We start from the raw sequence: 13603 nt of genomic DNA on the forward strand, positions 1-13603 counted from the left end.
GGTTCTACCCACAGCACAGAGTATTTCAGTGGTATGATAATATTGTGGCTTGCCACAGACTGAGAGTTACATAGTGGAAGGAGAATTGTCTTCAAGCAGCACAGAGGAGTTCAGGAACTAAATGTCGAGATATTGTAGGTTACAAGCTGGGAAGTGCAGGTTCCACACACAGCACATAGTCTTTCTCTCTTTCCACAGTGATTTCTATTGCTTGCCCTTTCGTCTCCATGGTGATTTCTACTGTCTCCCCAGAAAATGCTCAAATTTCTCATTGACTTCCATTATGCTTGTCACTCGAAATGAGCATTAAAAATTGCTTGACTCAAGCAACGAGCACTCGAGCATTTTAGTGGTCACCCAGCACTACTTATGGTCATTTTAATAGCACAAGTAAGGGATATTCAACTATCAATCCAGGATATTAACATGTTTGGGGTCTTGTTATATATATAAATTAGTGAGGCACACTACAGAAAATGTTGCACGCATACAACGTTATACCTTTGCTTTTCATAATGTCCCTGGTGTTTCTTCTCATTAGCTGTGAAGTGACTAAAATACAATGTGGCCTAAAGTGTAAATTGCCCATGGTGTTCCCATATTCGTATGGGAATATGTAAGTTGCAGGTACAATGGCTGAAGAGGCCTTGTCTTGGCCTTGTACGGTGCTGTATATAGACGAAATATCTATAAACCGAAATCCAGATCGTGGAGTTTAAATAAATGTCTGCTAAAATAGATTTTTCTGTGGTTCTAAATAATTATTTAATTTTCTGTTCATCTACAGATCTTCGAGAATCATGGATAAAGACTTCTTTGATCTGTAGCAAAATCTGAAGCTTGCATGGAGCTCCAGTACATCAACGGTCAACCACAAAGGCTTGATGAGTGCAACAATGTGGATTGGGGTTATCACGTCAAAGACTCAAAAGCCTATTGCTATGAAAACCACTGCGTAACCTCGGCTTTGTCACCAGATCAATATGAGTCCATATCATTGGCCACGTCCGATGAAGTGTCCTGTCCTAAACTATCCCAAGAAGATCATGGCAAAGAAAAAAGAAAGGTGTGCTGCGTCGAAGAGCTGGAAACCTCATTTACTTATATTGATGAGAACGTGAACATAGAACATGTGGCCCATCCAACGTCCCAGAATGGCCACAGGCACCAACATCTCAACTCCGAAGGAGAAATCCAACAAGATAGGATTCAAGAAGTATCTATTATGTCTGATGATGAAGCCACGTCTGAAGCTTCTGGGAAATCAGTAGACTATGGCTTCATCAGTGCAGTGACGTTCCTGATCACTGGGATTCTTCTCGTTATAATTTCATACTTATTCCCTAGAGACACGAGATCGGATCCAAATTCCATCACGGCGAGAGAAATGGAAAAGATAGAGAAGAAGAATGCCATTATCGGGGCACATTTGGATAGGTGCGTGATTGCCGGGCTGTGCCTTCTAACGCTCGGTGGTGTCGTCTTATCAGTATTATTAATGATATCCATGTGGAAAGGTGAACTCTACCGGAGGAAGGCGTTTGCTTCTAAAGATTCCGCTAAACTGTATGGATCCATTAATTTTAACCATTCCAAGTCTGGTGGAGCTGAGAATACTTTAGTGCAAGAAGAAACTATTGACGTTGTTAATTAATGTTTTCATCTTATTCTGGTCAGATATTTACGCCCAGATGTGGTAAATGATTTTTATTGTCTAGTAAAATATTTAATGCTCTAAATCTACATCTGAAACATTACAAGGAGTCCATTTTTACATTTTTTTTTTTGTCTGTCAAAATACAAAAAAAATTGTCGTGTCATATACTATTCTGTAAAATAAAGCAGTTATGGAGGAAATCTGTATGACTCTACACGAAGGGGTTTTGTGAAACCGAAATTCCTCAACAAGTAAATAATGTGTGAATCCAACCTTACACCCACAATCATCTCAAAATGTACAGAGTTGTGTTGCTTAAAGGGCTGTTCCATTACCATCTACACCTACAGCTCCATATCCCTGCATAGGCATGAATATAAAACCAAGTATTCTGTCTTCCTGTAGCCACCACTAGGCAAAGGGATCCACTTTATTATGTTGAACTGTGTGAGGTTAACTCTTAAAGTGAACCAACCACCAGGACTTTCCTATATAAACTAAAGCCAGTGCTATCTATATATATAATTGCCTTATTCTGTCTGTCTGTCTGTCTGTCATGCTCCAAAATTGTGTCCTTATGGTGACACAAAGCTGATTGGCCGCTGGGCTCGCCATGGCCCCGCCCCCCACACTGATTGGCCGCTCGCCCAGGCTGCGCCCCCACACGGATTGGCCAGCCGCTCGCCCAGGCTCCGCCTCCCCCACAGATTGGCCTCTCGCCCCGGCACCCTGCAGGCATTGGCACCTCGGCCACGCCACGCCCCGCCCCCTCACGCAATGCACGCTAGCTCTGGCCCCGCCCCCCGCGCATTCCCCGAACCGAAACGGTCATGGAGCCACGACTCACAGGTGAGTACTGTACCCCCGGGAGCCCACATCAGCGTACGCCGCAAACCCAGCCGACACATACCCTCGCATTGCTGGGCCTGGCCGCCGTATGCTGGTGTGGGCTCCCGTGCGAGCGGGGGACGAGATACGCTGGTAACCATGGTAGCATAGTTACCAGCGCATCAAGGTCCTGCAGCGGCGTAACATACACACACGCACACACATAACAACAGACACACACACATCAGATCACACTCACTCTCACACACACCTCACACACACATCACACACACCTCACACACACCACATCGCATCCACACACTCACAACATCCTGGGATATCGCTTGCTTCTCTGTGCCGATACTGTGCTGTGAGCTTCCAGGACCTGCCAGAGGATCACATGGCCAGAAGCATGTGGTATCTCTGGATATTGTGAGTGTCAGCGCGTATGCGATCGGGTGTGCGTGAGTGTATGCGATCGGGTGTGTGCGTGTATGCGATCGGGTATGTGTGAGTGTATGCGATCGGGTGTGTGTGTGTGTGTGTGTATGTATGCGATCGGATCTGTGAGTGTCGGCAGAGGAGCACGGCGTGCTGGAGGAGGCTGGGAGGAGAGAGGCTGATCCTGGGGAAGGCTGGAAGGGGGAGGCTGGGAGGGGGGAGGATGAGAGAAGAGAGGCTGGGGGAGGCTGAGGCTGGGGTAGGCTGGAAGGAGAGAGGCTGATGCTGGGGACAGAAAAGGCTGATGCTGGGAGGAGAGAGGCTGATCCTGGGGAAGGCTGGGAGGGGGAGGGGGGAGGCTGAGAGAAGAGAGGCTGTGGCTCGGGTAGGCTGGAAGGAGAGAGGCTGATGCTGTGGGCAGAGAGGCTGATGCTGGTGCAGCATGTGGGATGGAGCACGATGGGGGTTGCGCAGCATGGGGGATGGAGCACGATGGGGGGTGCGCAGCATGGGGGATGGAGCACAATGGGGGGTGCGCAGCTTGGGGGATGGAGCACGATGGAGGGTGCGCAGCATGGGGGATGGAGCACGATGGGGAGTGCGCAGCATGGGGGATGGACCACGTTTGGGAGTGCGCAGCATGGGGCATGGAGCACATTTGGGAGTGCGCAGCATGGCGGATGGACCACGTTTGGGAGTGCGCAGCATGGGGGATGGAGCACATTTGGGAGTGCGCAGCATGGCGGATGAACCACGTTTGGGAGTGCGCAGCATGGCGGATGGAGTACGTTTGGGAGTGCGCAGCATCGCGGATGGAGCGCGTTTGGGAGTGCGCAGCATTGCAGATGGAGCACGTTTGGGAGTGCGCAGCATGGGGGATGCAGCACGATGGGGAATGCGCAACATGGGAGATGGAGCACGATGGGGGGTGCGCAGCATGGGGGATGGAGCACGATGGGAGGTGCGCAGCATGGGGGATGGGGCACGATGGGAGGTGCACACCTCCCCCCAACACACACACACACACACGCGCACTGCACAACACACCACACACACTGGGAACCACAGAACCACAAATACCGCCCTACACAGACACCCACACACACACACAGACAACGCCGCACACACACAACACTCAACACACAAACACCGCGGCATACATAAATATACGCACATACCGCACAACACACACATTGCACAAAACATACCTCCCCCAAAACACACCACACACACACAAACCGTGCAACACACACACAACGCTACAGACACACAGCGCTCCACAAACAACGCAACACACATACAACACCGCTCTCACCCCCCGCCACACCCAGACAACACCCAGAACATGTACAGCCCCTACACAAACACTTAGCAACTACACGCAACAACATCTAATATATATAACAAAAATTATACATTAACTACACAATAAATTCTACCCGATGCTTTAGAATCGGGCAACCTTCTAGTACTAATATAATCATGCTGATTCTATACATACCTTTAGTTGTGAGATTGGATGTATAGATTTTGAAATACAGTCAAGTAAAGTTACAGAAATGCACTGCTTTTTGATTGGCAGCAGCTGCCGAATAGCTAATATGTGGGTCAGGTTTTGCTATCTATTCCCGCCCACCTGCTGCCTGGCCGCTGTAGATGCTACACTGTATGGGCTGCATTGTGAACACGCCCCTATCACATGACAGAAATAAGTTATACCTGGAAGGAGCCCATACAGTCTAGCATCTAGAGAGGCCAGGCGGCAGACAGGGGCAGAAATAGATAGCAAAACCCCACCCACATATTAGCTATTTGTCAGCTGCTGCCAATCAAAAAGCTGTACATTTCTGTAACTTTACATGCCTGTAATTGAAAAACTATACATCCAATCTTTTCGTCTGCACCAATACAAGTATGCACCATATAAGTATGTCAATTCATGCACTCTACTTTCCCATGAACTGATCTTCACTCCACATTGCTCTGCTGTGTGTGCTAATACCTGGTATGTCAATTCATGCACTCTACTTTTGCACTATATCTGACCTGTTCTTTCTTTGCTTCAATATCTTCCTGACATCCTCCAGCATCTGTGTGATCTTTCCCCCCCTGTTTTGCACCCCCCCTTTTATGACCTTTGTTTATGTTGCCTATGTTAAGCTGCATTTTTTTTTTTTTTTTGAGTGATCAAGGGGTTAGTCTTGCAACCCACCCCTTCACAGCTGAGTGCACTTGTATGTGTATATAGTGGGGCAATTAAAAGTCTGCACAAGACTTTTCATCTGCACCAATACAAGTATGCACCATATAAGTATGATGCATTGAATTAGGCCAGAATTGGGCCGGAAGTGACCGGAAGGTAACAGCATACATAGGCAATGTAAACAATGTTTGTGTTTTTCTTTACTTTCTCCCCTATAATACTTCACTTTTTACTGCCCCCTCTGATCCCTAAAGCCAGCAATGAACTATTCATCTCTCCCTCCATCCTCCCCACCCATCTCTCCCTCCATCCTCCCCACCCATCTTACCTTCCCCTCAGATATTTTCCTCCACATTTCACCCAGTGTCTCCAGACACACACGTCCATCTCATGGCCTCTCCTGCTCCCACCTACTAACACTCTCACTGCTTCTCCTCACTGCTGGGGATATTGCTCCAAATCCTGGTCCTCCTCACCACATCCCTATTGTCACTTCAAACCCTCTTCAACAACCTAACACAAATTTCCGCAACCTCGCAAACCTCATACCCATTCACCCAGCCCCCGCTCCCCCAGTCCCACTAACAGGAGCTCTATGGAACGCTCGCTCTGTCTGCAACAAACTATCCTATATTCATGATCTGTTCATCACTAATAAACTCTCCTTCCTCGCCATCACAGAAACCTGGCTCACCCCCTCTGACACTGCCTCTCCTGCTGCACTTTCTTATGGTGGTCTCCAACTGTCTCACACACCCCGCCCCAGTAACAAGCATGGTGGAGGAGTTGGTTTGCTCCTGTCCGACCAATGCTCCTTTACAACAATTCCACTACCACCCTCGGTTACTCTTCCATCTTTTGAGGTGCACTCCGTACGCATCTACGCCCCCTCCAACCTTCAGCTGGCTGTCATTTACCGCCCTCCAGGACCAGCCACTGCCTTTTTTGACCATTTCACCACCTGGCTACTACACTTCCTTTCCACCGACATCCCCACCATCATCATGGGTGATTTCAATATCCCCATTGACACTTCCCACTCATCTGTCTCCAAACTTCTAACACTCACTTCCTCCTTCGGCCTCACCCAATGGTCTTCTGCAGCTACTCACAAAGATGGCCACACGCTGGACCTCATCTTCACTCGCCTCTGTTCCCTATCTAACCTCTCTAACTCACCTCTCCCCCTGTCTGACCACAACCTACTCACATTCTCTTCCCTCTCTTCTCCAAGTATCCAACCCCCCCTCCACAAATTTTCACACCCTCGCAGAAATATCAAACACATTGATTTACACGCCCTTTCTCAGTCCCTTCTCCCCCTCACAGACATTGCATTTCTACATGATGCAGATGCCGCTGCAACTTTATACAACACTACAATCTCTGCAGCTCTCGAATCAGCTGCCCCCCTCACACACACCAAAACCCGCACAATCAACAGGCAACCCTGGCACACAAGGCAGACTAAAGAACTGAGACGGGCTTCCAGAATTGCTGAGCGCAGATGGAAGAGGTCTCATTCCACTGAGCACTTCATTGCATATAAAGAGTCCCTCACCACTTTCAAGTCCACACTCACTGCTGCAAAACAAACCTACTTCTCATCCCTCATATCCTCTCTCTCTCACAACCCTAAACAGCTATTCAACACTTTCAATTCTCTCCTCCGTCCTCCAGCACCACCTCCCTCTCCTCTCATCTCAGCTGAAGACTTTGCCTCTTTCTTCAAGCGGAAGATTGACAACATCAGAGCAAGCTTTGGCCCACAATCACCACAGCCCCTCATCATAGCTACTCATCCCTCTTCCTCCAAATCCAGCTTCTCCACCATGACAGAAAACAATCTCTCCACTCTACTCTCAAGATCACATCTAACCACCTGTGCACTGGACCCGCTCCCATCGCACCTCATCCCCAACATCACCGCAGTCCTCATCCCAGCCCTAACCCATCTCTTCAACCTATCACTAGCAAGTGGTGTATTCCCTTCATGCTTTAAACATGCCTCTATTACACCCATCCTCAAAAAGCCCTCCCTTGACCCATCCTCTGTGTCAAACTATCGCCCCATATCCCTTCTCCCCTACGCCTCTAAACTACTGGAACAGCATGTCCATCTTGAATTGTCCTCATACCTCTCCTCCTGCTCCCTCTTTGACCGGCTTCAATCTGGCTTCCGACCACATCATTCTACCGAAACTGCCCTAACCAAAGTCACCAATGATCTACTAACCGCCAAAGCCAAGCGACACTACTCTATCCTCCTCCTCCTGGACCTGTCCTCTGCCTTCGACACAGTAGACCATTCCCTCCTACTACAGATTCTCTCATCTCTGGGCATCACAGACTTGGCGCTATCTTGGATCTCCTCATACTTAACCGACCGAACTTTCAGCGTCTCCCATTCTCACACCACTTCCTCATCTCGCCCCCTATCTGTCGGTGTCCCTCAAGGCTCAGTTCTTGGACCCCTGCTGTTCTCCATCTACACCTTCGGCCTGGGACAGCTCATAGAGTCCCACGGCTTCCAGTATCATCTCTATGCCGATGACACACAGATCTACCTCTCTGGACCTGACATTACCTCTCTACTAACCAAAATACCACAATGTCTGTCTGCTATTTCATCCTTCTTCTCTGCACGATTCCTAAAACTTAACATGGACAAAACAGAGTTCATTGTCTTTCCTCCTCCTCACTCATCTCCTCCAACAAGCCTTTCCATCAAACTTGATGGTTGCTCACTCACCCCAGTCTCACAAGCTCGTTGCCTTGGAGTGACCCTCGACTCTGCTCTATCCTTCAAGCCACACATCCAAGCCCTCTTCACCTCATGCCGATTACAACTCAAAAATATCTCCCGGATCCGTGCTTTTCTTAACCAAGAATCTGCAAAAACATTAGTGCATGCCCTCATCATCTCCCGCCTCGACTACTGCAACCTCCTGCTCTCTGGCCTCCCTTCCAACACTCTTGCACCCCTCCAATCTATCCTAAACTCTGCAGCCCGCTTAATCCACCTCTCCCCTCGCTACTCCCCAGCCTCGCCACTCTGCCAATCCCTTCACTGGCTTCCCATCGCCCAACGACTCCAGTTCAAAACATTAACCATGACATACAAAGCCATGCACAACCTGTCTCCTCCCTACATCTGTGACCTAGTCTCCCAGTACCTACCTGCACGCAACCTTAGATCCTCACAAGATCTCCTTCTCTGCTCCTCTCTTATCTCCTCTTCCCACAATCGTGTACAAGATTTCTCCCGTGCATCCCCCATACTCTGGAACGCTCTACCTCAGCACATCAGACTCTCCCCTACCGTGGAAAGCTTCAAGAGGAACCTCAAGACCCACCTCTTCCAACAAGCCTACAACCTACAATAGCCCTCAGCCCAGTAGACCACTGCGCAACCAGCTCTGTCCTCACCTATTGTACCATCACCCATTCCCTGTAGACTGTGAGCCCTCGCGGGCAGGGTCCTCTCTCCTCCTATACCAGTCTGTCTTGTACTGTTAATGATTGTTGTACGTATACCCTCTTTCACTTGTAAAGCGCCATGGAATAAATGGCGCTATAATAATAAATAATAATAATAATAATAATAATCTCACAACTAAAGTTATGTATAGAATCAGCATGATAGTGCCAGTATAGCACTGGCTTTAGTTTATATAGGAAAGTGATTTTTTTTTTTCGCTTTAAAGGGAATGTTTTGTAGGGTTTTTTTTATTTAATCTGAGAGCAGCACAATATAGGGAAGGAGAGCCTGATTCCAGGGATATGTCACTTATTTGGCTGTGTTGTAGTTTCAATATAATCTGTGTTTTATCAACAGGAGATGATCATGGACTGACTAGTTCTCAGGAGCAGAGCAGTCCAGCTAATTTAAATAACCCTACATCGGTGATTGGCAGCTTGCTCACAATGGTGGAACAAAAGAAAAGGCAATACGCGATCAAGCGTCCATATAAATGTAGTTTGTATTATAAAAAAGATACAGGCGACAAAAACAGAAAACAAGTGATAGACTAAGAAGCAGTGAGCACAAAAAAACACAAACCTGCAAAATTTTGGCAATAAATATGATAGATCAATGTCAAGAGATAACTGATATCAGAATATCATGAAAATTTGATTCACCTGATAAAAGCTGATCCACTCAAAATTCATCTGTTAACTAGCATATATTGATTTTTATATTTTAGGATTTTTATATTGCTAACAAAAGGATTTCTGCTGAATAGAATAAAGAGGCCAAATCACCTAATAAATGTGGGTCACTATATTGCACAATTCCCCCTCCAAAAAAGAGGGGAAGAGGATATTGTCCACAAAGTGGTCTATGGGACACAGCAATGGCACCTATATGCTGACTCACAATAGAATATTGGTATCTTCACAATGCATAACAAGGAGTCTGCAAAAATATGCTAATACATAAATAGGAGCTGATGTCCAATATAACAACAATGGACTTGGTATGGATCAAAAAATGATGTGCTCCATGACTGCGAGAAACATAGCACCACAGGTGTGAGCTGATCAATATAGAGGTATGTGGGCAATGTGTAAGATAAATGGCGCCAATTACAAAAAGTACCTGTGGAGAATATAGCAGGGAAGAGCAGGTGAGCAGCATCCAGCCTGATGCACGTTTCGGCAGGAAGCCTTCACCAAACCATAATGACGGCTTGCTGCCGAAACGCGCGTGGGGCTTATCGCCGCTCTCCTGCTCTTCCCTGCTACTTTCTCCACAGGTACTTTTTGTCAAATGGTCCAAGACCAAGGACCACCTGTGGAGAAATACAGAAAGACCTGAAATCAGCAGGTACAATTGTTTCAAAGAAAACAATAAGTAATGCACTCAACCTCCTTGGCCTGTATGCATACTCATTGCACAAAATTCCATTGTTGAACAAAAAGCATGTTCTAGTGTAAGGACATGGATGGTTGCTGTCACGTTCCTTTCCCAGAAGACACCAATAGCATTATGTAGTGTGTATTGTCTTGTGTCATTGTAAATAAGGTGCCCTGTGAACTATACTATGTAGTCATGTAATGTGCTAAAATGGTGTTAAGTACATTGCCAGGGCCAGTGTCAGCACCCCGCGCATAGACATCACTGGGGGGCATAGAGATCACTGGTGGCATACGTGTTACTGGTGGGCATATACCTTACTGAAAAGCATACAGCACTTGGGACCATACACATTTCTGGGGGGGCATACACATTACTGAGAGGCATACAGGTTGCTTGGAGTGGCAGATAGCACTGAGATGGGCACTCAGCACTGTGGGATGCTGGCGCTGTTTCTCCTCTTCATCTATGGGACAGGAGAACGTTGTGCGCTAACTCTGCCCACAGATGAACTGCAATGCAGAACTGATCACCACCCCCCATTTGCCCAGGGTTCTGGCATTTGTCCAGGTGCTCCCCAGAGATGTCTATGCTCCCCTATGATGTCAATGCCACCCATTAATATTTATATCCCCAGTGATGTATATGCCCCCCCAGTGAGGTCTGTATCCCCAGGGCTATCTATGCCTCCCAGTGAGATCTATGACCCCAGTGATGTCTATGCCCCCATGATGATGAAAATGAAACGAGGGTGGACATTTCAGCAAGACAATTATCCCAAACACACAGCCAAGGAAACTCTCAATTGGTTTCAGAGAAAGAAAATAAAGCTGCTAGAATGGCCGATCCGATCACCGGAGCTGAATCCAATAGAAAATGTATGGAAGGAGCTAAAGAGTTCATAGAAGGAGCTCATAGAACCTTCAGGATTTGAAAAGTTTTTGTGGGGAAGAATGGGCCAAAATCACACCTCAGCAATGCATGCGACTAGTTTTTCCATACAGGAGACATCTTGAAGCTGTCCTCACCAACAGAGGTTTTGCATGAAGTAGTAAAAGAAATTTCACAAAGCGTGTTCAATACTTTTTCCCTGTGTCATTTCTCATTATCACATATAACTTAATTTATGGACATCTATGGTTTGATTTATTTGCCTGTGTGGAGTGGATTAGTTGTTGCTGACATCTGGTGGGAAATTCATGTCAATAGCACTTTTAGAAACATATTTACTAATTGATGACATTTTTATGGATTGACAGAATGGCGAAGATAGAGAATTTTTTTTTATCTTCCCCATTTCCGAGAAAATCAGATCACACTCTGAACACATTCTCATCAACCACTGATCAGAGAGGGATTAGTATAATTGATCCAATTTTCTCAGATGAGGAAAAAAAATAATCGTCTGTTCATAGCCTTGTTGGATGATGTCATGGGCATATCTGTACCTATACACGAGTTATTGTGCAAAGAGGATGAGGAGGTGAGCTGTGACCATCAAAATCAAAAATTATCCCAGAGCTTCCCTGTGTATAAACAACTCTGATAAACTACCCATAAAAATATCTAACAATCCCCTACAGTCATATGAAAATGAAGAAAAAGTCCCACATACGGTCAATATGTATATCATGATGTAAAAGTTCCCCAACCCAAATATGCTAGGAGACATCAAGAGCTTTATCACCCATCGTTACCCAAAAGACTAAGATATGGAATGGGATGGATGTGGGCTTCGTAAAGGGAATCTGTCATGTCCTAAAACATTAATAGGGTTAATATGTGGCTTAATAGTGTTAGAATGCTGTTCAGCCACCATACTGAAAGCGCAACTATGGAGAAAAAATTAGCTTTGTTCCTCCCGGGAGCCACCAGCTTTCAGTTATAGAGCCATGAATTGAGCAGCTGCAGTCACGGCTCACAGCCTTGCTTGCTATACTGTAAGCACAATCCGGCACTCTGATGACAGCTCGCTTGGCAACACATCAATGCAGAGCGAGCTGTTAAAGTACCATAACATGATTGCAGTTGCTGTTGTGTACTGATGTTGTGTAGTGATGACTGTAGCCAATCAGTGCACACCTGTATGACTGAAAGCCGGCAAGTCCCGAGTCAAAAAAAGGTCATTTTCTCCCAGTAGCCTACTTTCAGTAGGGCAATGTCACGGGGTGTGATACGGTAACGAGGAGTAGGGGCACCTAGACTGGTCTTCAGACTAAGGACCATAAGCTGTCCCTTATTCCAGAGGTACGCTAGATGCCGGCGAGGTCTGGACCGCCAGCGTAGCTCTAAATGGTGCTTTACACGCTGCGACACCACTAACGATATATCGTCGGGGTCACGTCATTAGTGACTAATCATATAACCCTTTTAAAATTTTAAATTTTATTGATACTTATTAAAAATCCACAACCTTTGTGCAAATTAATTATGAAGAAAATAAAGAGGGAAGAAGGTAAGATGCTTACCCTTTACAATGACCCTCCCTCCTGTCCACTACCTACCGCGGGGGTCGGCACCCTGATAACTACGAAAATGGCGCCCCCACTCAGCGGTGGCTGACCCTGTGATATCCCTAAAAAAAGCCCTCAAATAGGTGGTGAAAAGCAGAGAAAGTCAAGGGTCATAAACAGGGTACACTCATGCTTCAGTGGACAGAAAGGTTGGGACAACCACACATGAACACCAAGTTCACACCACCTCCAATGTCATTGGTGATCCTGGGGTAATGATACAGACAACAGATATCAAATACACTAGATGTATAGTCCTATTTGACCCCAAGAGACAGTGTCAATGGCAAGTGCATACATTAAATGCCCAAAATTACCCCTTGGCATGCACAAAAAAAGAGAGCATAAAGATGCTTAGTGCAATAAAGTGTGCAGATTTATGAACACACCCTGGCCTCCGATGCTGACCATTGCAGACGGCTGGTTTGCTCATGTACAGAATATATCGGCGCATGCCAAGTGCAGTTGCCTAAGAACAACCAAGTATGATCATTGAGGTTGGTCAAATAAACACATCAAAAACTTATCGTGTGAAGAGGGTTCATGTGTAAGTCCCAAAGTTGCCCCAGTTCTGCCTCAACGCGTTTCTCCGGACACGGATCATCAGGAGGCTTGATACAAGGCTTGCCAACCGGTTTCAGGACAGCATAATGTCAGGATAAGGGGGCTAATATAATTTAATTTGGATTAAATAATAGATAGGATAATTTGCACAAAGGTTGTGGATTTTTAATAAGTATCAATAAAATTTAAAATTTTAAAAGGGTTATATGATTAGTTACACAACACCCCCCTTTTTTCATATAGTCACGTCATTAGTGACACACATCCGGTGCCGTTAGCGACATCGCAGCGTGTGACACCAAGGAGCGACGATCAACGAGCGCAAAAACGTGACAAATAGTTGCTCGTTGACACGTTGCTCCTTTTCCAAATATCGTTGCTGCTGCAGGTACGATGTTGTTCGTCGTTCCTGCGGCAGCACACATCGCTATGTGTGACACCACAGGAACGACGAACATCTCCTTACCTGCATCCACCGGCAATGAGGAAGGAAGGAGGTGGGCGGCATGTTCCAGCCACTCATCTCAGCCCCTCCT

At 46.5% G+C, this 13603-nt stretch overlaps 1 protein-coding gene across 1 annotated transcript in view; it reads left to right on the plus strand.

Moving 5' to 3' along the window:
- TMEM74 (transmembrane protein 74) overlaps positions 1-1857 on the plus strand; it is a 128802-nt gene extending 126945 nt beyond the window's left edge. Inside the window, exon 2 of the mRNA XM_075316216.1 lies at positions 788-1857. Coding sequence (XP_075172331.1) covers positions 845-1654 — 810 coding nt within the window. The 5' untranslated portion in view covers positions 788-844 and the 3' untranslated portion in view covers positions 1655-1857. The remainder of the gene's footprint in view (positions 1-787) is intronic.
- Positions 1858-13603: the final 11746 nt, after the last annotated feature.

This window comes from Anomaloglossus baeobatrachus, chromosome 6 (genome assembly GCF_048569485.1).
Source record: "Anomaloglossus baeobatrachus isolate aAnoBae1 chromosome 6, aAnoBae1.hap1, whole genome shotgun sequence".
NCBI lineage: Eukaryota > Metazoa > Chordata > Amphibia > Anura > Aromobatidae > Anomaloglossus > Anomaloglossus baeobatrachus.